Below are 27057 nucleotides of genomic sequence, written 5' to 3' on the forward strand. Positions count from 1 at the left end.
AGGATTACACTGTATATTTTGATCTCTATTTAGATTATTCAAAACAAGACCGCAATCCAACCATAACCATATAGTTTTCGGTTTGGGAGTCATTTTCTTGTGTTGTGATGAGATGTTATATGGATTCTTGATCATTTTGTAACCATTCTCGTCATTTTATTGCATGGAGAGTAATGGTGGTTATAATTAAAGCACAACCTGGCTATTGTAAACTTGTATCCCTTTCCATCGATTTGCTTTCCCTTTTGCTATCAAATGCTATTGATTTTCAGTGGATATTCAACTTGCTGGAGTAGACGAGCCTGGCTAAATCGGGTCTTGGTTCACAAAATATTGGCCACTTTTATGTAATTAAAGGTCAGAAAATTAGTCAAAAAAGTTCAAGATATTAAGCCATTGTGTCCGTTCAAACATAAGGAGGTAGGTAGGCATGTCAATGGATAGGATTTGGATTGGATCTCTTTGATTTAAATCCAAACCTATTAAATTTAATTACACCCAAACCCAGATTTTGAAACTCTTATGGGTTTGAAAAATAAATCCGAACCCAGATCCTCGTGAGTTTAGGTACCTAATGGATATTTGTAGGTACGGAGATAGAGACACGCAATAGATAGGTGAAATTAGATGGTGTTTTCTTAGATTAAGAGCATATTATTTAATCTAATAATCATGAAGTCTTGCTATATTCTATCCAATAGTCATAGAATATTAGATTATCATATATATATATATATATGTATACATAATTTGTTTATATATGGCTCTAGATAAGGTCTAATTTGGAATTGAATTTGAATATAAATCATAGAATATGAGATCCAATCCAAATCCAAGACTTTCTTATCTACAGATAGAATTTGGGTTTGGGTGAGATCTAAATTAGAGAAATTAAACCCAGATCGTATTCAAATACATTGGATCTATTTTGGATCTGGGTAAGATTCGGCCTATTAACATGTTTAGAGGTGAGTATTAATTAAGTTAATTTTGAGTTGTGAATGCCTTTTGACCCTATTTTATTTTGGAGTTGGATTGATTAATGCTGAGTGTTTGATTGCCTACAAATTGAGGGCCGGAGCTGGACCAAATGATGGACTACGATGCATACCCACGTCATTTATGAACAGTTCCTTCTTCATCTTAAGCTCTATTTGATAACTCAATTTAACACTTAATTAGATTTCAATATATTCAAACTGTTTCATAACAAAAAAATTGGACATCTGAATTAATTAAGTGGCATTGAATTTTCTAGACAAAACTTACTCTCAAAATTAAGTGATAAACTATTCACTTATCATTGAATGTAATATGCACTCAAATGTATTATATTCAATATTTAATAATTCAATAATTTAATGTATTCAGACTTTAGATTTCAGATTTCAGACTTCAATTTTATAAAACGCAACCTTAGTCTGATTCCATCCACCAATTCCTTCATAACTTAAATGAAAGATTTGAGAATCCACCAGAGCCGTTGAGTCCTTTATTGGGGATGGATGTCATGGGCGTGATTATTTCTACATTTGTAGCTATTCAATTTAAATGGGACCTACATTTCTTGTAGTTTGTATTAAGGACCCATGGACAATGACGGAGCTAAGGAGGGGCTGATGGGCCAAAACTCCCCCTAAGTTTTAAAAATTTTAATTTATAATATATAAATATATATGTAAAATAAAGTTGATCTCCCTAATTTTTTATAATTTTAATTTTTATTATAAGAGTTTATATATATATACTTACAATTAAAGTTAATATTTAATTTTTTTAGATATCATATATTTAAATGGATAAAAATTATTTTAAATATAGCATATTAAGAAAATTTTGACCTCTAAAAAAAAATCCCGGCTCCATCGCTACCTATGGATTTCAAACCTTTACTATATGCTGTCTCATCGTTACGCGAGCTGAGTGTTAGAAAGGTCGCCCGCCCCCAAAGACCACATGCGTTCCGCGGTATTTCTCTGGGATCTCTAGTAAGCGTCAGAAGGGGATTATTCGTAAACTTTAACTCTACTATGCAAAGAAGCACAGGTCCCTAGACTACCAGGATATTTTGATTTTTTTAATTTAATATATCATTCCCTTGATGAAATCATATTGAATAAGTTATGGCATATAGATTATTACTTGGTTAAATAATTGACAAAACAAAATAATGACGTTGGTTTTTTCTTGTTAAAGTTGCCTTCTATGTGTGCTCTCCTACATTTAAATTCACATAATTTCTTCCAACAAGAAACTAATATTTATACTCCCTCCATCTCATTTTTGACAGACTTATTTTCTTTTTACATCCATCTCAAATTATAATCCAATCTTCAATTGAAAAATGTTGATGTAGTTAATTTGTAAAAATGCCCTAAACTTGTTTTCCTTCTTTGATAAACTTGTTTTCCTTCTTCATACGTCTTAAATTGTAGTCCACTTTTCAATTGATGAATGTATATATATAGTTAATTTGTAATTTCTCTAAAATATACTTATTTAATGTATGTTATTATTGAATATAACCTAATTTATTTACTGTAAAGCTAATTAATCATTAATCATACTCTATTTAATTTATTAGCCATACCCCATTTAATAGAAGGATATTTTAGGAAACAGTATTTAACTCTCATGATTAGGACCCATAGGCTCCGCCTAGCAATTAAGAGCCTTGATGCCCACAAAGTTACCAGAAAATATTTTAGAATTAAGCATTGGGCAGGGGCCGCGCGAACGCAGGCCCCCGCTACAACAAATTATGACGCAGGCTCAACCAACTTGGGCTGACCTTAGGCAGGCACCCCTCCCAAGTGCAATGGAGGTCACCAACCTAGGCCATGGGCTTCTTGATCACCCATTGACCCCGTCCAGGTAAGTATGTTTCCAAGTAGCTTCCACGGATATTTAAGTATACGTTACAAGGCTTGCTGTCTCCTGTGTGTCCCGATGTGGGACGATGCTTTCGTCAATGCTTTTGTCATTCTATTCAGTATTGTGGGACCTAACTCCTAGCTTGTAACAACTAAGTGAACTAACAAGTATTGTTACGTTTCGACAGAAAGTATTGTTACGTTTCGGATAAAAAAAAGATAAAGAAAATCCAATTAATAATCAATAAATATATTTGAGTTCCAATTTTATCGAGATTCTACTGCCCCTTTTAGGTATCACACTCACGAGTAAAATTTACCGTTGGATAATCATAGAGGGGTTATGGACCATTAAATTAAACATAGTTAAATATTTAAACTATCTATATCTATATAAATTTGAGAAGGATTTTTTAGCAATAAGCCTCCACACACCTTCCCACCCTCAATTCTAATTTTCTAGCATTTTACATTTAATTTATTTCGTAAAATATATCATGTTCACGTCTGAAACGCACCACTAAGTTTCCATTAAATAAGAATCCTATTCCAACTAACACTCCTTCCTTCACACATCTTCCTACTCTAATTAATACTCCTCCAATTAACAATTTCACTCCAATTAAAACTCCTCCAACCCAATAATAAGATATAACAACATAATTTCACTAGGAACCGCTATCTATGCATATCTATATAAATTTGAGAAAGGTTTTTTAGCAATAAGCCTCCACACATCTTCCCACCCGCAATTCTAATTTTCTAGCATTTTACATTTAATTTATTTCGTAAAATATATCATGTTTACGTCTGAAACACACTACTAAGTTTCCATTAAATAAGAATCCTACTCCAACTAACACTCCTTCCTTCACACATCTTCCCACTCCAATTAATACTCTTCCAATTAACAATTTCACTCCAATTAAAACTCCTCCAACCCAATAATAAGATATAACAACATAATTTCACTAGAAACCGCTATCTATATCTATATCTATATAAATTTGAGAAGGTTTTTTTAGCAATAAGCCTCCACACACTTTCCCACCCTCAATTCTAATTTTCTAGCATTTTACATTTAATTTATTTCGTAAAATATATCATGTCCACGTTTGTAACACACCACTAAGTTTCCATCTATATCTATATAAATTTGAGAAGGGTTTTTAAGCAATAAGCCTCCACACACCTTCCCACCCTCAATTCTAATTTTCTAGCATTTTATATTTAATTTATTTCGTAAAATATATCATGTTCACGTCTGAAACACACCACTAAGTTTCCATTAAATAAGAATCCTATTCCAACGAACACTACTTCCTTCACACATCTTCCCACTCTAATTAATACTCCTCCAATTAACAATTTCACTCCAATTAAAACTCCTCCAACCCAATAATAAGATATAACAACATAATTTCACTAGAAACCGCTATCTATGTATATCTATATAAATTTGAGAAGGGTTTTTTAGCAATAAGCCTCCACACATCTTCCCACCCTCAATTCTAATTTTCTAGCATTTTACATTTAATTTATTTCGTAAAATATATCATGTTCACGTCTGAAACACACTACTAAGTTTCCATTAAATAAGAATTCTACTCCAACTAACACTCCTTCCTTCACACATCTTCCCACTCCAATTAATACTCTTCCAATTAACAATTTCACTCCAATTAAAACTCCTCCAACCCAATAATAAGATATAACAACACAATTTCACTAGAAACCGCTATCTATATCTATATCTATATAAATTTGAAAAGGTTTTTTTAGCAATAAGCCTCTACACACTTTCCCACCCTCAATTCTAATTTTCTAACATTTTACATTTAATTTATTTCGTAAAATATATCATGTCCACGTCTGAAACACACCACTAAGTTTCCATTAAATAAGAATCCTACTCCAACTAACACTCCACTCCAATTAATACTCCTCCAATTAACAATTTCACTCCAATTAAAACTCCTCCAAGCCAATAATAAGATATAACAACATAATTTCACTAGAAACCACTATTTACCAAATTTGAGAAGGGATTTTTAGCAACAAACCTCCACATCTACTCTCTAGATTTGAAATAATTGGTTATTTTTTAAAATCATTTCATTACAAATTGTTAGTTAATGCGCATGTTATCCTATTTAAACTTCAACTCATCACATTTCTTAATTGCAATGTGTTATTTACAATTCTACTCCGATTAAGACTTCTATAAGATCATAAGAAGAGATAACAAATATAACATCCTTTTCATGCCTTCTTAATTTAAATAATAAGCAAGGGGAAATATTATTTACACTCTCATTTTTGTTATTCACACTTCCATAATCATTTTGATCATATGGTTTTCATTAATTAGACTATATTATAAAATAAATGGTGGAATTGCAAATTATAAAAAAATGGAGTGCAAATAACATTTTTCTAAATAAGAAGTGGCTTTCGTGCCTTTCTAATTTAAATAAGTAAGAAGTGGCTCCAATTATATAGGAATTTGATTTGAAATTTATTAGTGGGAGGGTAAATAAAGAGAAAACATTGCCAAACTTAGTAAAAGTAAAAAAAGTAAATGATAATATTTTATCTTTTAACTTAGTAATTCTAAGTAAAATGGCGAAATTAAATAGAAAACAAAAATGAAACGAAATAATGTCATGGATTTAAAAAATTAAGAATGGTACCATTCATGAAATCTAAATTATGAAATCACTAAATATAAATATAAAGTACTACTGGCCTTTTAACGTGGAAATTTTTTTTTGAAAGATTCATTTTTGATAAAAATTATGATAATAACAATACTAATTCTACCAAAAAATTTTAAAAAGCAAGATTATAGTTTAAGAGAAAGATATAAAACATTCGACCCTAAGATACTACTTAATTTGTATATATCTGAGCCAAATTTGACCATGATTACATTTGAATAAGAATGCAAAACCCAAACACTAAGGATATCTTTTGGTATCATTAATTATTTATGTAGTCTTATTGCTGTCTTCATATGTAAATATGTATTTCCTTTGTTAATATATATATATATATATATTGATTGTAGTACTTGAAGGTATTATAGATATTATCAGTTTCATTTCAATTTTTAGATGCTAATAATTGCAACCATTGTAATCAATTTTTAGTTTTATATTTTCATTAATTAGACTATATGATAAAATAAATGGTGGAATTGCAATGACCTTTCTCTTTCTCCTTTTTCATTTTTGTCTTATAATATAGTATAGTGAACTTTGGAAGAGGAAAAGTTTCATTTTAGTAATTATCATCCCAATTAAAACATATGAACTTGATATGAGATGTGAGGGTACCATGGAAATAACAAAATACTAAGAGCCAGATGATGCTATCACTTGAAAAGAGAAGAAACTATGGCCTTGTTTGGCAAGCAAATTTTTGGCTAAATTTGTCTACTACAAGTTTTTTAACAACTTTACTTACAGTAATCTCAAAAAAATTTTCAGAGATTTTAAACTATACACTTCAAGCAACCCGTGATTGAATTTGCATCTATAGTTGTTGATAGACTGATCTCAGAGCAAGAAACATACAATCATACTAGTCAAGTAGCTGGAAGCTTGGAGTACAGAAGATCTCTCGTTACAGTTGCTCGTGGAGAAAGCTTGGTGCATCAATCGATATCCCGGAAACCCAGATTGTAGTATTGTACATGGAGAAAGTCTATTGATTAATTTATGTCATGATGTCTCATGGATCTCTATTGGATGTAATTAAGCATGATATTTGCCACGTATAATATTTATAGAGGTAGATCTATATTAATTCGTTGATCCTATCAAATTTCAATGTTACATGGCGCGAGGTCCATATAGTCGTCTTGTCCGCTTGTCCCCCATGGCTCATAGTACTTAGAGTCTTTGAAATAGCATTATTGAAAAGAATGACAGGTTTCCTTGCATTTGGCTAGCAGGCGTGAGGTTTCCTTGCATTTGTCTTTGCAATAAAACTATACCTATTGGGCAGTCGGGCTTAGTGTGCTCGGCAGCAAGTTAGAAACCCCCAAAATGTTCAAAGCTGGAAATTTTTGTGGGATAATTTAAAAAATTTCCCTTGAGGTTTATGATTGTTTCACTTAATATAAGAATAAATTTTATATATACTGTCAATGTATACACTATGCCGATTTGATGAATTATACATGAGCAAATTTTAAATTTTAAGTTCAAAATTTTGCTTATGTGTCATATATCTGACATGTATCCATATAATTAATGCTTCTTATATTCTATAAATGAATATTTGTTAAGTAGCACTTAACCAAGCAAATCCCCATTGTCTAATGATTTTGATTTGTTACATAAAATACAATTATTCTTCTAGCTCAATTATGCACTTTTCGAAGATTTGAATAGAGGGCAAAGTCATCATTTGGTCTTGTCGGCTAGAGAATCATAATACACATTTCACTACTATCTCGGTTGCTTTTGCATTTGCAACCCAGAAACCACCGACACACACAAGGGCGTCAGTGCCATGTAGGAGTTGAAGAACTTAGATGCAATATAGGGGCACAATTGACTCGCATTCCCTTGGAAGGATCACTGTTATATAAACATGTTATAGAACCTGTTACATATTATGTAGAATTTTCTTTCCTCATTTCTTTGTAGAAGGAAAAGAAGAGGGTGTCACGGTGAGGGTCTCAGGGTCCATGGAAGAAGAGTCTCATAAGTTAAAACATGTTAGATATTCTTCTAATATGCTTCACTTCACATCTCCATATTTTTTTTAAATTCCACACTGAAAATCATTATATATTTTACATGATCTTACTTCTCCCAAGTACTTGGACTCCGCTAGAGTGCTTCCAATTGAAGAATAAAACTGTTGGTGTAATTGATACTCAAGCACACAAAAGTGTAGAAATACAAAATTCACTTAGAAAGTGGGAATGAAAATGATGATCATAAGGCATATTTGACACTATTCTTAAGGTGTCATTTACCCCTACTACATATAGTATTTTCTATAGGGTTATAACAAATTACTTCTAACATACAACAAGATTTTTGGGAAACTTAATAGCAAATGTCAAGTTTGCTCTACAAAGATATGATCAAGGTTCTAGTTTTTTAATGTGATAGAGACTTGTCATTTTATAGTGAAAGGACAATCCAAGGGTCACAAGTTATTTAGCCATTATTTCACATATTATGGACATTCATGAACATTAAAAGATACCATTAAACCCCTTCAATGGATGGAAAATGTCAAAAATATTTCAGAAACTTTTGACTTCCAACAAGTCTCTTAAGTTTCCAAATCTGACACTTCATCTGGATTAACTATTTTTGGAGGTGTTTTGAAAAATTTTACTATAGCAGAGTTTTTAGAGTATTTTTTGGAATATTTAAAAGTAGTAGAGTTTTTAGAATATATTTTGAAATATTTGTAAAACATTAAAAAAAATTAGACTACTTTTTAGAGTACCTTTTAGAGTACTTTTTGAAAAAAATTTATAATATTTGAAAAACTAATATTTGAAAAACTATAGTATTTATATCTCTCACGTATGTCTTTGTGAGAGATGTACGTGCATTATTCATCAAACTCTCTAATTTAAAAAGGTTCTCATCTTGTGCAAGATCTTGGCTCTACTTTAGGTGGAATCGTATGTTCTTAGTGGTGAAAGAACATGACAAAGTTTTTGGATTCGCCTGGATTCGCCTTTTCTTCTTCCATCTGTTTGCATCAATTTTACTATACTGCTATTTATTTCATTATTCGATTTTTTTATTGACTATATATGTTTTATCTATTTGCATCCTAGTCCAAATTTGCCTTTATTTTTTCTATTACTAAGATGTTTTATTTGACTAAATTGAGTGTAACTATTTCAGGTGTTCAGATGTTTTTTTGGTACTACTATTACTATTATGGTTGTATGTCTTCGCCAACACTATCGCACACTTTCTTGCGACTTTCTAGTGCATCAGTTTTTAAGAATCTACAGTACATGGAATTGGCCTGAACTGGTTTTCCTATATTACATAGAAAAGAAAAATGAAGCATTTCCAGTTTGGGATTGGGAGAGAGATTTTAAGCACCATCGTCATAAAATGCCGATAATTAGTCCAGCATATCCTTGCAATAGTGTTATCTCCTGAGTAACTCTTAATACATTTAGATTTTTGTACAAGAAATTGAGATGGGGACATGATGAATGTGAGGTAATATGTTTACATATTACATATTAAGGTAATATGTAAATGAGAAGGGGAAGCATGTTCAGATGTTTTTTTGGTACTACTATTACTATTATGGTTGTACGTCTTCGCCAACACTATCGCACACTTTCTTGCGACTTTCTAGTGCATCAGTTTTTAGAATCTACAGTACATGGAATTGGCCTGAACCGGTTTTCCTGTATTATATAGAAAAGAAAAAATGAAGCATTTCCAGTTTGAGATTGGGAGAGAGATTTTAAGCACCATCATCATAAAATACCGATAATTAGTCCACCATATCCTTGCAATAGTGTTATCTTCTGAGTAACTCCAAATACATTTAGATTTTTGTACAAGAAATTGAGATGGGGACATGATAAATGTAAGGTAATATGTTTACATAATAATAAATATATTATTTGTGAGTCCACTTAACATATTTGCTTGTTTTGTTTGTATGTGTAAAATTTTTGTTTATATATGTGTAAAATTAGCAGCACACTCGGCTAGAAAATGCTAGTTGGGAGGATTTATTTAAATTCGTATCAATATTTGAATTGTGCAGAAATTCATAAAAATCAAGTTTCTTATGCTTGCTCCTATTGCTGATGACACCTATTGATGAACAATTGTGCTTGTCGTCGTGTAATATTGAAGAGCGCTTGAAGTCATGCAAAGGAATATGTCTATCTAACCTGAAGCATTTGATTGACGCGATAAGTTGTGCTACATTGCTAATTTATGTTGCTATGAAAAAAATGTTTTAGAAAAATAGATGGTAGTCCGCAATGTTTGAGGAAACATACTTTGAGCAATATAACTCAAAGTTGCGGACATCCGGGGGACATACATGAGCCACACAATAATCTGAGCCCACATAGTTATCTAATTTGAGCCCACACAATAATCTGAGTCCAGAAAGGGTTACCGGATTAGAATGCCAAAATATTTTTATCCTTTTACTTTCTCTTCCTAACCACTAGCCTTTTAACGTGGAATTTTTTTTTTGAAATATTCATTTTTGATAAAAAAAAATAATGATAATAGCAACACCAATTCTACCAAAAAGTTTAAAAAAAGTAACATTATAGTTTAAGAGAAAGATATAGAACATTCAACCCTAAAATACTACTTGATTTGTATATATCTGGCCCAAATTTGACATTAGATTTGACTAAGAGTGCAAAATCCAAACACTAAGGATAATTTTTGGTATCATTAATTATTTTATGTATTCTTATTGCTGTCTTCATATGTAAATATGTATTTGATATGTTAATATATATATATATATTGATTGTAGTACTTGAGGATATTATAGATATTATCAGTTTTTTATTTCCATTTTTAGATACTAATAATTGCTACCATTGTAATTAATTTTCAATTTATATTTTCATTATGATAGGTAAAGTTAAATATATTGAGTCGCAGGGATATGAATTTAGAGGTTAGGTAAAGGGGGAGGAGGGAGGGAAGAAAATGGTGAGGGGTTGAAAAATAGTAGGAAATGTTGAAGAAGAAATATGGGTTATAAGGATGGGCGGAGAAGGGAGGAAGAAAAAAGGGGATTGCAGGGATATGACATAGATGACAAAAAAATAATAATAATAGAGAGAGTGGTACCATGATAGAAGATATGAAAGTGATAGGAGGCTTCTAATAACTAGCTGGCGTATAAGAGAATAGGGAAATGATGGTGATTTTTAATAATTTTGAGAATCAAAGTTTTTGATTCAAGACAGAATCAAAGACACGTGCGTCCCCGATGATGCTCCCCACGGAAAGCTTAAGAGGAGAAAGAGGATCGACAGTTGACAAATCATAATGGACAATCTGCTCCATGCCATCCCAAAAACAGACAAGTTTTTGAAAGACCTATCAAAACTCACCTAATTCAGGGCAGATTTACAATGGTGCATCAGATTCACTCTGCAACAAAGACTGTGAGGATATCGGTTTTGTTCCAAGGCTTTGTGAAACATTCTTGGATGTTTTACTTGGTACCTAGAAGAGAACCAAATTCGTAAGACCAATAGTCAAATATCAATCCAATCCAACAAAATAAGCTAAAAAACAAAGTGATTTCCCTACGTTGATGATGTTGGTTAACATGACAACCTACGCATCAGAAATAAGGAAAGAACAGAAGAAGAAAAGAAATTGTTGTGTTGAAAGCTTGAAGCATACGCTATTGAAGAAGATTACTTAATTCTCAGAAAGTGGAGAAATGGTCCCATATTTAATTGAACCGATAGAAAGAGAGGGAAGTTTCAGAATTGTTTCAAGAAAAAGAGAATTTAGATGCTTTCGACTACACTAAAATTGATCAGATGGGTTTCTCCAACACGTAAAACTCCAGACGAAGCGAAAATCTCAAATTTCTTTATCCATGTTTTATCACTCACTCCCTGGAACAAATTTTTTTTTTCTTTTCTCTGTTTGCAGTTACGTATTTAAGAAATTGTTATGACATTTATCTAGGCCAGGAAACGAAGTCTTAGCAGTTCTAAAATACCCCATAAAAACTACAATCTATACGTGCAATTCCAATTTCCCAGTGCAAATTTCCCAAAAAAAAAAAAAACCACTACCATGCTAAGTGATCAAAAGAGGTGTATATTAACATGTCTAACCTGAACGTTGAAATTAGCAAAGTAGCACCTAAACTGATCACACTTGGTTGACATCTGCTTCTGTAATGTTAGGCCTCTGTTTGTTGTTGGCTTGTGGTTTCTCATCCCCGCAGGGTTAGGGAGACAGAGAACCGCAGGGATGGGGATCAGGAACTCTCGAAAGTGCATTTAACCAAATCCTAACCAGTTTACGAGAGCTTTTTAACAAATTCTATTGGGTAATCCTACGAGTTTTTATTTTCATTACTAAACTCTCTTGCTCGCCAATTCGGATTACACGTCGGGTGTCCCTCTACCCACTTAAACATGAGCAGAGCCATAGAACTTGCATGAGATATGAAAAGTTAGATCAATGTTCTTCTACTTTTAATCCCAACTACCTTCATTCCAGGCTTTTATTTAAATTATATCTCCCACTATTTCCAATTTCAGCATATATCCAAAAGAAATTCAAACAATTGTTCCCCTCCACCCCACCCTCAACCCCCCATCCCCACACACGTATATATATAAAGTAGTTTTGGATTTTTATGATCTTCTTATTAAATCCTATTGAATTATCCATCAGCAATCAATATCAAACTCCAACGGATAACCCATTGGTTGTCTGTTATTTGACATGCAAGATGATGGCGCTCTAGGGATTTGAATGAAGTCCATCTATTGCCTGTGCCAAAAAGGGATGTCCAGAGAACCCACGATAATATATGTTGGTGGAATTATAGTTGCTTTCATGAGAAATTATTTGGAAGGCAATCCCCGGGACTTGCTGGCTAATGCCATCCGGGATGGAAATCTAAGAGTACTTGCAACTCCAAGATGTTGATATCTAGGATATTGGCTTAATTTCTGTTAGGTAGGATTCTTGTTTTGCGTGGAAGTAACTAGTTTCCTAATTGGTTTTAGTTACTTGAAATAGTAGCCAAGAAATTTCCTATTTTGTTTAGAATTAGAAGTTATTTCATATTCCATACAAGTCTAGGAATTAAAATTGGATTCCTGTTGTTATTTGGGTTTTTGACTAAATAATATTCTCTATAAATAGATGGGTTGGCATATTGCACAAGAGACACACAAAAGGCACACAAGAGCAATATGTAGTCTTATACATGGGGTGGTGAGAGAGGGTTCTAGGGAGATGAGAGATGGTATAAAAGGGTTGAATTTGGGTTTAAGTTGTATTCTTGTATAGGATTTTCTTCTCATAATAAAAAACGGGTATCTCTCCGTGGATGTAGGCTCAATGGTGGAGTCAAATCACGTTAAATATTGTGTGTCAGTCTATCTTTCATGCTTGTGGCTTATTTTTCATTAAATTGTTGTGCACTTGATATCTCAATAGTTATTTGTTCCGCGCTTGAATCCTAACAATATCCTTGTATAGTGAGTGATTCAAACAATTGTTCCAACAAAAATAATGAAAAAAAAGAAGTTGAGGGAAATACTTCAACAAAGTGCAGAAAGTGGATTTTTTTTCCTAGACATAGATTTTGCAAGCCACTTGCACAACCTTTTTTAAAATTTTAAGAAATCACACATTTTTTTTCTTCAAAGTTTCTTTTCACTTTCATACAATTGTCTCGTACAATTGATAAAGCTTATTTCGTAGTTTCATAGCATCTTTTGGTGATGATTTCACTTATTACATTGGAAAATGTGTGAAAAGGGCACACTAGAATGAATAATTAACAAACACAGTGCAATTTTGTAAATTTGAGAATATATTTATATCGGCTTCTCTGCTATTTATTTTTTGTGTACATCTAATCATAATTATGAAATTTGACCCGATCTGACGGTCGAACCGGTCAAACCGATAGACTAGACATAAAATTGGACTGATTCTGTAATTGGATCGGAGTTGCAGCTTGCTCATTCGAAATGGGTTGACTAGGGCGGTTGAACCGTTAACTCGCCAGACCTAGCTAGTATTTATTAAACCGGTGGGTTTTTGTAATATTTACGGAATGACCATTTTATCCAATTTGTTTAATTTTCACCATCACATCATCTGAGAATTACAATTTACAATTATGGAATTGGGAATTTGAGAATTAAGGGTTTCTGATTTCTCTTTCTCTTAAATCTCTTCTGACTTCTCTCTTTTCACTTCTTAGTTCTCACCTTCTCTCTCAAATCTCCAGCGACTGACAGAGATGGACAACATACGAAGAAATGAAGAAGCAAATCAGACAACAATTTTGCTATGTTTGCTGAAACGAAGCCTTGACCTGCTGATTGCTGAAGCTTTTCCAATTTTCTGCTTCTCCCCCAAGCCCTGAGCTCCGTTGATTCTCTGCTTCTCCCCCAATTGCTGAAGCTTTTCCAATTTGCTGAAACGATAGACCTTTATTTCTCTGCTTCTCCCCCAAGCCCTGAGCTCCGTTGATTCTGTAAATTCTAGATTCTGCAGCAGCTATCGGTGAAGCCTTGAAGGTAATTAATCCATATTGCATGTAGATTTTTTAGCTTTAATTAATGGTACACTGAAGCTACTTGCCTCTCAAATTCTAGATTTTTGTCTCTCCTATAGCACTGCCTCAGACTCCTTTTACTTCTTGTAGAGAGCTGAATTTGCCTCTTGAAGCTTATTCCACACCTTTTTGGCCTAAGAATCATCAGAACAACCCAAAACTGCTAATATTCCACACATGATTTTTAGTGATCTATTGCAGTCATTTTTCCCCTGTTTCTGTTTATTTGTTGAATTTTAGTGGAAAGATAAGTTTATAACCAAGATTAGCTGAAAATTAAAAATTGAATTGGCACTACAGATAGATGGATATATGCAGGGGATAGAGTCTGAGGATGGATAATGTCAAGAAATTGGATAAAAATACAAAAAGTAGTGTTAAAAAAAACAGAAAGAAAGATGAAAAAGAAGAGATTTAGGGAGGTGTAAAATGAAACGAGCAGAGAAAGTTTATGAAGTGAGAATGGTAGAGAGGACAGGGTGAGTTTAAAAGAAAGAATTTGCCTAAGACTCCTTTTTGGCTTCAGTAACATCAACCTCCCTTTGATTCTATAAATCTTTACTTGGTATTTGATCATCTATGTTTGTTGGCATTTTGTTCTATAGATGTATGTATTTCATGCATCTACGTTGGCTGGCTAACTTATTGCTTGAGTTGTTGTTTGGAATTTAGAAACTTAGAAAAAGTCTTTAATTGTTGTTTGGCTGGAGCTATGATGCACTGACTCGATATTTAGTAAGCATAGACTAAAAAATGCATTTTAACGGCCACACTTTTCAAAGTTACCTACATGGTTGATAAGCAACTAAGCCTACCACAATAAAACCTCAATTCAATTATACGAATCTAGAAAAGGACTTGACAGAAAATCCAATAGCTTTGTTTTGGTGTTTAAGTGAAACAACATAGGCATTTTTACAATGATGGACAAATTATGTAATGTTTGAACTATGATATTTTGGCATGAGATAAGATATGTAAATGGATCAATTTAAGCTGCCTATTCTTCACAGTTAAACAAAAAAGAATCCCATATGCAACTTAATAATCTACATGCGAGCTAGTAGATACAATTTACCAATATATGCTACAAACAGAATGCTAATTGTTAATTGTTTTTACTTTTTAGGTATTTGTAATGGACTCCATTGGAGAAACACCATCAGACACAGCCGCAACATTGAGTTCAACACCAACACTGAGTACTTCAAATTCACAAACTCAATCCTTAACAAGGGGGAAGACAGATCTTGCTTGGTCGCATTGTAGAGAGGATTCTGTGTCAAACAAAAAAGTTAAGTGCTTGATATGTATTCACTGTGGAAAAAAAATTCAAGGTGATGGTATCCATTAATTCAAACAACATCTTGCGGGTGTAAAAGGGGAGACAACACCTTGTCCGAAGGTTGAGGCACATATTAGATGTGAAATGCTGGAAAATTTGAAAGCTCTAGAAACTAAGAAAAGAAGCTTACAAGCACGCTTAAGGGGAAGTGACTTATATGGCCAAAATATGAGAATACATGAAGAGCAAGTATACATGCAAGATAAAGATGATATTCAGGAGATTTAGCTGCCTCCCACTGCTGAAGTTTCAAAGGAAAAAAATGTGGTTCAACAACATAAAAAGGGAAAAACAATAGGGACTTTTTTCACGCCTAGAACAACCATCCATCAAAAGCGTCCTACAAAGCAAAGAGGCTAAAGGAAAGGTTGACTTGGCAGTTGCAAAGTGGATAATTGATGCTTGCATCTCTTTCAATGCAGTGAAATTTACATATTACCAACCAATGTTTGATGCTACTTGTTCTTTTGGAGTTTGTTACAAACCTCCAAATTTCTATGATATGCTGGGCTATTTATAGACAAAAAATGTTAAACAAATCAATAATTTTGTTAACAATTTTCGTACAACTTGGAAAGAAACTGGATGCACTATCATGGCTGATGGATGGATTGACTCGCAAAGAAGAACCCTTAGCAACTTTCTAGCTTATTTCACAAGAGGAATTGTATTTCTGAAATCAGTTGATGCCTCTGATACTTCAAAAACTGTAGAGATGTTTCGTAAATTATTTAGAGAAATGGTTTTGTATGTGGGGGGTGGAAAATGTGGTTCACTTGATGACCAACAATGCTGCAAATTATGCTGCTGCTGGACACTTTATTGGTCTCCATGCGCTGCCCATTGCTTAAACTTAATGTTGCATCATATAGGCAAGTTAGATGAGGTGAGTAAAGTTGTTGGCATGCTTTTTCTAAAATAACCAAATATATATATATATAATTATTGTTATCCATTGCATTTGATGAGAAAATACACTGGGTGAAAAGAAATTATTCGGCCTGCTCCTAGACGTTTTGCTACTAATTTCATTGCACTGCAAAGTATTTTAGTGTAAAAAGATGCTCTAGGGGCTATGGTAACTTCAAAAGAATAGACTCTTTCAGAATATGCTAAGGATAGTAAAGCAAAAAAAATTTGTGGATCTTATGCTAGATTCAATGTTCTGGAAAGAATGTGCTACAATAGTTCAATTAACAGAGCCACTTGTTCGGATTTTAAGGATTGTTGATAGTGACAAAAGCGCTGCAATGGGGTACTTGTATGCTGCTATGCATAGAGCTAGGCAAGAGCTATTGACAAGATTTGCAAGAAAAAATAAAATAGTTGACCCTTACTTGAGAATAATCGACTCCGGATGGGATAGTTAGCTTCACAAAAATCTCCATGCTACTGGTTTTTGGTTCAATCCTTGTTATCAATATAATTCTATTGAATTGGAAAAGCATAGGCATACGACATCAGGACTTTTGGATGTGCTTGAGAGGTATTCTTATGGAAATCCTGATCTGATGAGTAATCTGACAAAAGAAATGAAATTATTTCATAAAACTGAAAGTGATTTTTGTAGAGTATCTGCTATAGAGATCGTGATGTCATGCTTCCAGGTACAAAGAAATTTTATTTTATAATACTATAATATGTTTTTTCCTATTATACTATAATGCTATAATCTGAATTTTTGTTTATTTATTTTAATAGATGAATGGTGGACAAGTTATGGTAGTAGTGCACCTAATTTGCAAAACTTAGCTATAAGTGTTCTAAGTCGAACTTGTAGTGTTTCTGGTTGTGAAAAGAATTGGAGTTTGTTAAAGCATATCCACTCAAAGAAGAGAAATAGATGGGAGCGTCAAAGACAAAATGATTTGGTTTATGTGCACTAAAATTTAAGATTACAACAAAGGTAAACTAGTTTTTGCAATCAGATTTTTGTTTTAGTATGATGACATTTGTTGTTTAACTACTTTTAGCATTTTGTATATAGAAATGCAAGGGGAAGAAATTATGATCCTATTGATTCTGAGGACTTCAACACCAATGAAACTTGGATTTTGGATGATGAATCTTCATAGTTGACAGCAGCTGAATTAGAAATTTTTAGGAATGAAATAGCTGCATTTACTATCAACCAGCCAAGTGTGAGCTATACTATTATAGAATGTAGAATTTCTATATTCATCCATTTCATTTTTGAGTGTATGGTTCATTGGTTTGTGCTACTTATATAGATGAAACTCTAAATTTGGATGAACTGGATACTGAAGAAGAAGATGAGACTCATGATGAAGAGAATGATGGAAGAAATGATCCTAATGAAGGCTGTGGTGTGTCAAATTTTGGTGATGCTGAAGAATTTGGTGGTATTGAATTCGACAATAGTTGGGAACCATGGACATGAAGTGATGAACAATGAATGACCTATTGAAGTGATAAGCTGCATTGTTGTTGTTTATGTTTATCAGTTTATGTTTGGTGGTACTAATTTGCTGAATTGATTGTTCATCATGGCCATGTTTGAACTTTGAATGTTTGTATCTTTTAGACAACATTTGTATGTTGAAAAGTTTGAAGTATGAACTATCATATGAGAATGCTTGAGGTTTGAACTTTGAATTTGAAATTTAAACTTTGAAACTTTGATTGCTTAGCTATCCAGAATCTCCACATTGTGTGCGAGTTTCAATATTTATTATAAATTGTAATTTATAATTTTATATATTTATTTAATTATATTATTATTAGATATTTTTTATTATATACTTTGACTCGGTGGTTCAACTAATGACCCGATAGTTGAACCATTGACCCATCGATCCGGTCCTCTTGCCGGTTGGTTTTAATAACTATGCATCTAATCATACACGTTGTCAAAAAGTTTGTATAAATACCCTTGATATAATTGCATATTTTCTTTACATTTTTTTCCCCTTGGACAAAGCCACACGTTACATTTGATAGTCTTGCAGACCCGTTGCCGTTTTAGTGAGGAGTCAAAAGAGGGCAGAAGAGGGCAAAATTGCACTGTTCATTAATGGACAATCTTAGCAGTTAACACTGCCTTTTCATTAATCTTGGCTCTTGGGTAGAAAGACCTATGAGTCTGTGACCTTATATACCTCTTACCAAGTCTTACACCTAAAATTTCTTTACTCATTTGGCGAAGTGCTTACCTCGCCATGCTAATGCGAATTATCTGCTCCAAAATCTTCCCAGGAGTGGAAAGTCTGTTTCTTTGACCACCAGTGACAAAGTAGCTTACGGTATGCTGAAACACTCAAACTACGTCCGACCCTCTACATCATCTTTACTTGCGTGTGGTATATACCGTATATCCACAACCATCAGCACTCTCAGAGAGTCTATTTGGAATTTGCAAGCGAGTTTTCAAGAAACCAAAAAACTGTTGACTCAGGACTTTGCTTTACAAGACTGCGCCCTTTTGCATCCTATGAACATAAACAAGGTTCATTAAAAAAAAAAAAGAATTGAGTTACTGGGAATTGGCAAGTGAGTTTTCAAGAAACCAAAAATTGTTGACTCATGGACTTTGCATTACAAGAATGTCCCTTTCCACTTCTATGGACTTATAAAAGGTTACGAGCAAATTGAGTTACTGGGAACCGACTTAGTCAAAGCTTGAACTCAAATTGACTTAGCAAGTTCGTCTGAGTCCGGCTTTGAGTATAGGGATGCTTTGTCCGTTGGCTTGTCGAATACCATATGTTAAATTAACAGTGAAATTACATGTAGGTTTTTCGTGCCATTATTATTTTCTGTATAAAAAAAGAATTATTTTATTTCTTTGATCTCGATTAGATTCGAACTCAAGTTCGAACTATACATTGAGAGTCCCATCGAATTCGAGCCTGATACGGCGCATTTGTAGCCCTAGTAGGTATATGAACGTTCTAACAACCTAGTATGGCTTTTTAATATTCCTCGATCTTTTGATAGCATTTCTGAGGAGTGAAGCCAACTCAAACCAAAAGTCAATCATGGGCATCAATCAAATGGTCCCGATCTTATCCTAAGTGTTGACACTTCAAATGATCCCCCCGGAAGAAGCATAACATTTGCCACTTGATTCTTCTCAACGAGTAAACATATAAATGGACCGTAAGAAAGCTACAGTTCCCGAGGTCATTTCCAACTAGTATAAAGCGGTTTTGTGCATTTTGCACACCGCATAACTTTGTTTGCACACGGCGTAATTTTATTTGCACGACGTGTAACTTTAGAACAAAATTTTATGGATCTCACACACGTTATTAAAAATGAGATACAAGAAGTGATTTGGAGCGTACAAACTTTTTTGGCCAAATCTTTGCCGTGAACAGCTCAGGAGCGGTCCATTTGATGACCGCTCTTGCCCCTCATCCAAATAAATTCTTGTTGGTGCTTAGAATCTTCACTAGTTTACAGCGGAAGGTACCAATTGTTATGACTCAAAAAACTTAGAAGATGTAAGGACGTTACATATGTAAACAAATTGTGTCAGAGATCGATGAGAAAGTTGGGGTTTTAGTTAATGTAGATGTCGGTAATAGGTAAACAACAACATATACGGTATGCGAAAGGGAGAGAGTTGGCCAACTTCCACTCGATTGGTAAGACATGAAAATCTGTACACATTCCTGACATGCAAAACTGATGTGGGAAATCTATCCTGGTTTAATGTTTATATTCCTAAGACACGCTAATGGTACTTTTTTTTTGGTGTGGTTGGGTTGGCGGCGGCTGCCCCCGGGGGGGGGTGTGTTGTCTGAAAGCTTCTTGCTGGAAATTGCTTCGAAAACGAGTCATGGTGGTTGTGAAAGTGGCTCAAGTGTTAGCTTATTTTTAAAAGTAAAATTAGGTTAGAATGGTATTTAAATATATAGAGGTGGCAAAATGGGTGGGATGGGCGGGAATTGTTGGGGTTTGAAATGGAATCAAGTCATATGAGTTTGGACCCAACCTTACCCATATGTGTTCTGGGACTAATTTGGGGGGGATCACTTTGGAATGAGTTTAGATTGATCCCACCCAATACCCAAATCTATTTTCTACATATTTTTTTCCTTTAATTCATTTTTTATTTTTTTATATAACTTTAATATTTTTTATTTATTAAATTTCTTTTAGTTTTATTAAATAAACATGCAAGTGCTTTATACTCAGGATTCCCACCAAAAATTGGATTAACAAATAAACGAAAAGATAGATATACAACCATATTCCAACATATATCAAGATGGCCAAGGCACTTAGGGTGTTGAATATTTATCTTCATCATTGTCCAAGGATGACAGGTCTAAACTGACTGAAAATGTTGGAAATTCTTGTGGATAATGACTAAGAAGTCTGCTAGATTATATTCGCTGGTATGACTATAAAAATTGTTAAAGATAATTTTTGAATCTAAGACTCCGTTTGGATTGACTATTTTATCAAAAAACAAGTTTTTCAAATACAATATTACAGTAATATACAATAACTCAAAAAACATCCCATCCATATTAATATATCAAATATTTCAAAAAAATTTTATAGTAAAAATTTTTCATATACACTGTTACAATAAAATATTTCAAAAACAGCTAATCCAAACGGAGCCCTTGCTATTTGAGCCCAATGGATACCCAAGTATTTTCCAAAATTTTCCATCAATTAATGGATACAATTGGGATTTATCCCATTTTAAACCCAATATCAAATTCCAGTACCCATCCCGCCCAAAGTCCCTATGGGCATGGGTAACCCATTAGGACTTGGAACAAATTGCTACCCCTATTTAAATAGAAGATAGAGTCAATAATAATTATGAATGTATGCCTTCAAATGATACGTTAAGTTTTGTATGAGAATAATAATTATTCTCGCTTGTTCAATCTTTTAATAGACCTCTTAAGGAAAATTATCTCCCAAACAAGAAAAAAAATTAAATGAATAAACAAAGATAAAGAAAACGTAGCAGCGCAGAAACTCGCTCTGCCGCGTTGGCGCGTACGGCTCACTTCTTTGAATGCACGCGCCGCCAAGCCAATTTCCTAGTCCTTTCCAGGCTTGTTCTTTGAGTTTTCCCCTGCAATGTTCTGATAAAGTAAATTCCAGCTCTTTTCAGTTTTCCTCATCTTCCTTTTCTTTCAAGTTTAAAATCTTGCTCATTACATTTGAACTACTTTGTTTGCTAGGCCCCATGGATTAAACCTTCGGACGAGAAAGAAACATTTCGCACCAGATGCTTCATGCATGACGGTTCACATCATATGCTACTATAAATACAGGCAGCACCAAATATTGCATCAACCAACTCATGCAACAGTTTTTCTAAAATCTTTTCATGCAGTTAGTCAAATTGATTGAGATCGTGAACGATTAGCTTTTATCTTGCCTACATTTGTACTTTGTACATTGCCTCTCGTTCCGTTATCTCCCTCCGATTTCTGAACCTTGTCTTTTATCTTGTGAGAGATAGAAAATCTCAACATTATTTTTCTTAGAAGCTATCATTGGCTTTCGAAATTATGCCTTCAATAGTTGATGCAAATTTGTCCTGCATTAACCTGGTTACGCGCCTTAGTAAACTCAACAAAACCAAAAAGAAATGGGGCTCTGCTTTTCTGACCATATATTGTTCAAAGGCCTTCAAAAATGTTCTTAGTTGTAGAAAGAGCAAGATTTCACCAGTACTTTCAGATACAGTTATCATCGATATTCCTGAAGTTCCTCCCAGCTTTTGCAATGTTGATCAGACAACTCTAACAAAGCTTGTCAAGGAGAAAAGCCTTGGTCAGCTTGACCAATTAGGTGGTATTCAAGGTATAGCTGCTTCTCTCAATACTGAAGTTCAGCATGGATTAAATGGTGATGATGCCGAAGATATTTTACGCAGAATTGAAGCTTTTGGTAGCAACACATATCGTAAGCCTCCCAAAAAGGGATTCTTCCATTTTGTTTGGGAAGCTTTTCAAGATCCTACAATTGTCATTCTTTTGGCATGTGCTGCATTATCTCTTAGTTTTGGAATAAAAGAGAATGGTCCAAAAGAAGGATGGTATGATGGTGGAAGTATATTTGTTGCTGTTTTTCTTGTCATTTCTGTTTCAGCTATCAGTAATTTTAGGCAGAACAGGCAATTTGAGAAGCTTTCCAAGTTCAGCAGCAATATCCCAGTTGAAGTTGTGAGAAATGGCAGGAGACAGCAAATTTCAATCTTTGAAGTTGTTGTTGGAGATGTTGTTCGCTTGAAGATTGGTGATCAGGTACCTGCTGATGGATTACTCTTGGAGGGGCATTCCTTAAGCATTGATGAATCAAGCATGACTGGAGAAAGTGATCATCTAGAAGTTAATCAAAACCAGAATCCATTCTTGACTTCTGGTACCAAAGTAGCTGATGGATATGGTCAGATGCTTGTTACTTCTGTTGGAATGAGCACAACTTGGGGGGAAATGATGAGCTCTGTTAGCCAGGACTCCAATGAGAAAACTCCTCTTCAATCGCGCCTAAATAAGCTAACTTCAGCAATTGGTAAAGTTGGTTTAGCGGTTGCTTCCTTAGTTCTTTTGGTGCTATTAGTTCGCTACTTCACAGGTCATACAAAGGACGCGAATGGAATTAAGGAGTACAATGGCAGCAAAACGAAGGCTGATGACGTGATCAATGCTGTGGTGAAAATTATTGCTGCAGCCGTAACAATTGTAGTTGTTGCAATTCCAGAAGGTTTGCCTCTGGCTGTAACAGTTACACTTGCTTATTCTATGAAGAGAATGATGGCTGATCAAGCAATGGTGAGAAAGCTTTCTGCTTGTGAAACAATGGGGTCTGCTACAACCATCTGTACAGACAAAACAGGTACTCTTACTCTAAATAGAATGACAGTAACAAAATTTTGGCTGGGCAAGGAATCAGTAGAGAAAGATAGCTACAGCTCTATCTCAACCAATGTTCTGAAATTGATTCGTGAAGCGGTGAGCCTAAACACCACAGGAAGTGTTTATAGGCCGATTAATTTAGGAACTGAGGGCCTCGAGTTCTCTGGAAGTCCTACTGAGAAAGCAATTCTGTCTTGGGCTGTCATGGAACTAAATATGGAGATGGAGAGAGTAAAACAGAATTGCTCCATTCTTCATGTGGAAGCATTCAATTCACAGAAGAAAAGAAGTGGAGTGTTGATGAAGAAAATGGTGGATAACTCGATTCATGTCCACTGGAAAGGAGCTGCTGAAATGATACTAGCAATGTGCTCGCATTATTACAACCTTGAAGGAGAAGTCACATTACTTGATCATCTTGAGAGGAAGAAATTTGAAGAAATAATACAGGGCATGGCTGCCAGCAGTCTGAGATGCATTGCATTTGCTCACAAGAAAATAACAGAAGCCAATGATGCCAGTGGCGAAATACAGCAAACATTAGAAGACAGAAACTTGATCCTTTTGGGGATTGTAGGCCTAAAGGATCCCTGTCGCCCCGGTGTGAAGAAAGCTGTGGAAGATTGTCAATATGCTGGTGTGAAGATCAAAATGATCACTGGCGACAATGTCTTCACTGCAAGAGCAATAGCCACTGAATGTGGGATACTTAAGCCTGATCTTGAGGCTAACGATGAATTGGTGGTAGAAGGTGTCGAATTTCGCAACTACACAGATGAGGAACGGATGGAAAAAGTTGATAAAATTGTTGTAATGGCGAGATCGTCTCCTTTTGACAAGCATCTCATGGTCAAATGCTTAAAAGAGAAAGGTCATGTTGTAGCGGTGACTGGAGATGGAACAAACGACGCGCCAGCATTGAAGGAAGCTGATATAGGACTTTCTATGGGGATTCAGGGCACTGAAGTTGCCAAGGAGAGTTCAGATATTGTCATTTTGGATGACAATTTTGCTTCTGTTGCCACAGTGCTTACATGGGGAAGGTGTGTGTACAGCAATATCCAGAAATTTATTCAGTTCCAACTCACAGTGAATGTGGCAGCTCTAGTGATCAACTTTGTAGCAGCAATTTCAGCTGGAGAAGTACCATTAACAGCAGTTCAACTCCTGTGGGTAAATCTCATCATGGATACTCTTGGAGCCTTAGCACTAGCAACAGAAAGACCAGCAAAGGATCTCATGGACAAGCCTCCAGTGGGGCGTACTGAACCCCTCATCACCAACATCATGTGGAGGAACTTAATGTCTCAAGCCTTGTATCAGATAGCAGTTTTGTTGACATTACAGTTCAAAGGAAAATCAATCTTTGGCGTCAGCGAAAAGGTAAACGATACGTTGATCTTCAACACTTTTGTTCTTTGCCAAGTGTTCAATGAGTTCAATGCAAGGAAACTTGAGAGGAAGAATGTGTTCGAGGGGATACACAGGAACAAGTTGTTCTTGGGAATTATTGGAGTAACAATTATTCTTCAAGTGGTGATGGTGGAATTTTTGAAGAGATTTGCTAATACGGAGAGGTTGAATTGGGGGCAATGGGGAGCTTGTATAGGAATTGCAGCTGCATCCTGGCCAATTGGCTGGATTATTAAGTGCATACCTGTTCCGGACAGACCAGTGTTCAGTTATCTCAAGTGGAACAACTTCTGTTGAAATATGCCAAACTTTACCTACAGATTTTACTAGATTATGTTTGGTATCCAAATAATTTAGTGAGCAGAAGAATAAGGATATTTGCTAATCAAAAAATCATATTGATTTGTTAATAAATATTATAGTTAAGATTTGTTAGGTAGAAAATCATGTTATCAAGTGATTTTTGTTGAAATTTTTAGGATAATTATTAACTGGATATTTTATTAGTTTGACGCTTGTAAATATTATAAATAGTGATTTGATGAATGAATAGCATAAGCTCATTTGAAGATTCAATACAAGTCTCTTATAAGTTTTTTTTTTTTTGTTTGCCAAAAAACCAACAGCTTCAAATGCATGTAAAATGGAGTAGTGTGCTCAAAGTTTCGTGTTAATATCTTCTGTAGTTTGCTTCTGTAATTTACTTTTGTAGTAAATTCTTGCTGAGTTCAATATTTACACTTACCAGTAAATCAAACAACTTCTACTATTGTTATTAGGAAAACAGCAGGCAAGTTGCAATATCACAAAGTTTCGTAGTAGTTTATGCTGATTTGTTAGTTTAGAAAATGATTAGACTCCACTAAAACATTGGGATACAAATTACAAATTCTTACTTCTTCAGCTATTCCCAATATTCATAACCAAACTAATGATTTTCTGCTAATGAATATAAAGAATAGCCAAGACCCATAAAGTCAAATTGACGAATTTGGGCCCCACGTGGTTCAAGGACTTGGACTAATCATTTTGGGCGTCAAAAGCTTTAAGACAAAAATGGTAAAATTGAAGAATAAATGTTTTATATGCTGTTAATGCTATATTAGCGGATTAGATGCATGTTATATATATATATAAAATTCGATATTTAAATTTAATTGAGATAATGTGACACGTATCTAAACTTATAAATGTATACATTGACAGTATTAGAAAGGTTGATCCAAAATTAAAACTTATAATGGGCAAACTCAAGTTCCGTTACTAAGTTGAACTGGCCATGCAATTTATCTATGCTAGTAGTACATGTTAAGGGAGATAAAAGAACAAGGAAACTGTGTATAATTGGGCTAAACAACTTTCAAGATTTGTTCTTTTTTTTCTTCTCAAGAACTAATTATGTTGTTAACCTTTCAGAATGAGAAGCATATATGTTAATTTCCCCTGCCAGCATCTCGTTAGGATAGGCTATTTTTGCCTGGTAGGTTGGTTTTCTCGAACAAATTTGCTGGAAATTCAGTACGAAATGATGCTACACTTTATGTAGAAGAAATTTTTTTGCATTGACACCACGGATGAATTGAAATTAACATGAGATGAAGCCAAATTTGGATGAGACAACAGTATGGATTGACAAATAAAATTTCCTCGTAGGTTTCAAGCAGGGTCCAAGGAAATGGAAAGGAAATTCCATTGGAGCCAAGAAACTTGTGCAAAAGGGAAAATAAAGCTAGGCAAGGGTTCTGTTATCTCATCAGCGTAATTCCTAGGAAACTTCGGTATGCAATCCGCAATTGAAGGCATTTTTTAAACTTTTTTCCATAAACATATTTTTCAATCACTTTTTTATTTCATATATATATATATATATATATATCAGTGATGGAGCTACAACTTTTTTTTCCTAGGGGAGGGGGCAAAATTTTTCCTAACAAAATTATTTTAATATGATATGTTCAAAATAATTTTCATCTATTTAAATATATGACGTCTAAAAATCAAAATAATTTACATCTATTTAAATATATGACATCTAAAAATATCAAATATTAACATTAATTATAAAGGTATGTCTATTTTATAAATATACATCATAGTAATAACAAAAATTAAGACAAGAAATAACATTTGATTAAATATTTTATAACATCATAAACCACCCAGTTTGCACATTATGATAAGATGCTCCAATATGCTATGCAATATATATATATATATATATATTTATATAACTATGTAATAT

The 27057-nt window shown here is 34.0% G+C and overlaps 1 protein-coding gene and 1 non-coding gene across 2 annotated transcripts; one reads left to right on the plus strand and one right to left on the minus strand.

The window, feature by feature from the left end:
- Nucleotides 1-2721: 2721 nt before the first annotated feature.
- Nucleotides 2722-2882, minus strand: LOC113754659. Its single transcript, XR_003465337.1, has one exon. It is a non-coding gene; the product is annotated as a U1 spliceosomal RNA (small nuclear RNA).
- Nucleotides 2883-22052: 19170 nt separating this feature from the next.
- Nucleotides 22053-25112, plus strand: LOC113752183 (putative calcium-transporting ATPase 13, plasma membrane-type). Its single transcript, XM_027296314.1, has one exon. The coding sequence runs from the start codon at nt 22053-22055 to the stop codon at nt 25110-25112; it is 3060 nt and encodes a 1019-aa protein (XP_027152115.1).
- Nucleotides 25113-27057: the final 1945 nt, after the last annotated feature.

The sequence above is a fragment of the Coffea eugenioides genome, chromosome 11 (genome assembly GCF_003713205.1).
Source record: "Coffea eugenioides isolate CCC68of chromosome 11, Ceug_1.0, whole genome shotgun sequence".
NCBI lineage: Eukaryota > Viridiplantae > Streptophyta > Magnoliopsida > Gentianales > Rubiaceae > Coffea > Coffea eugenioides.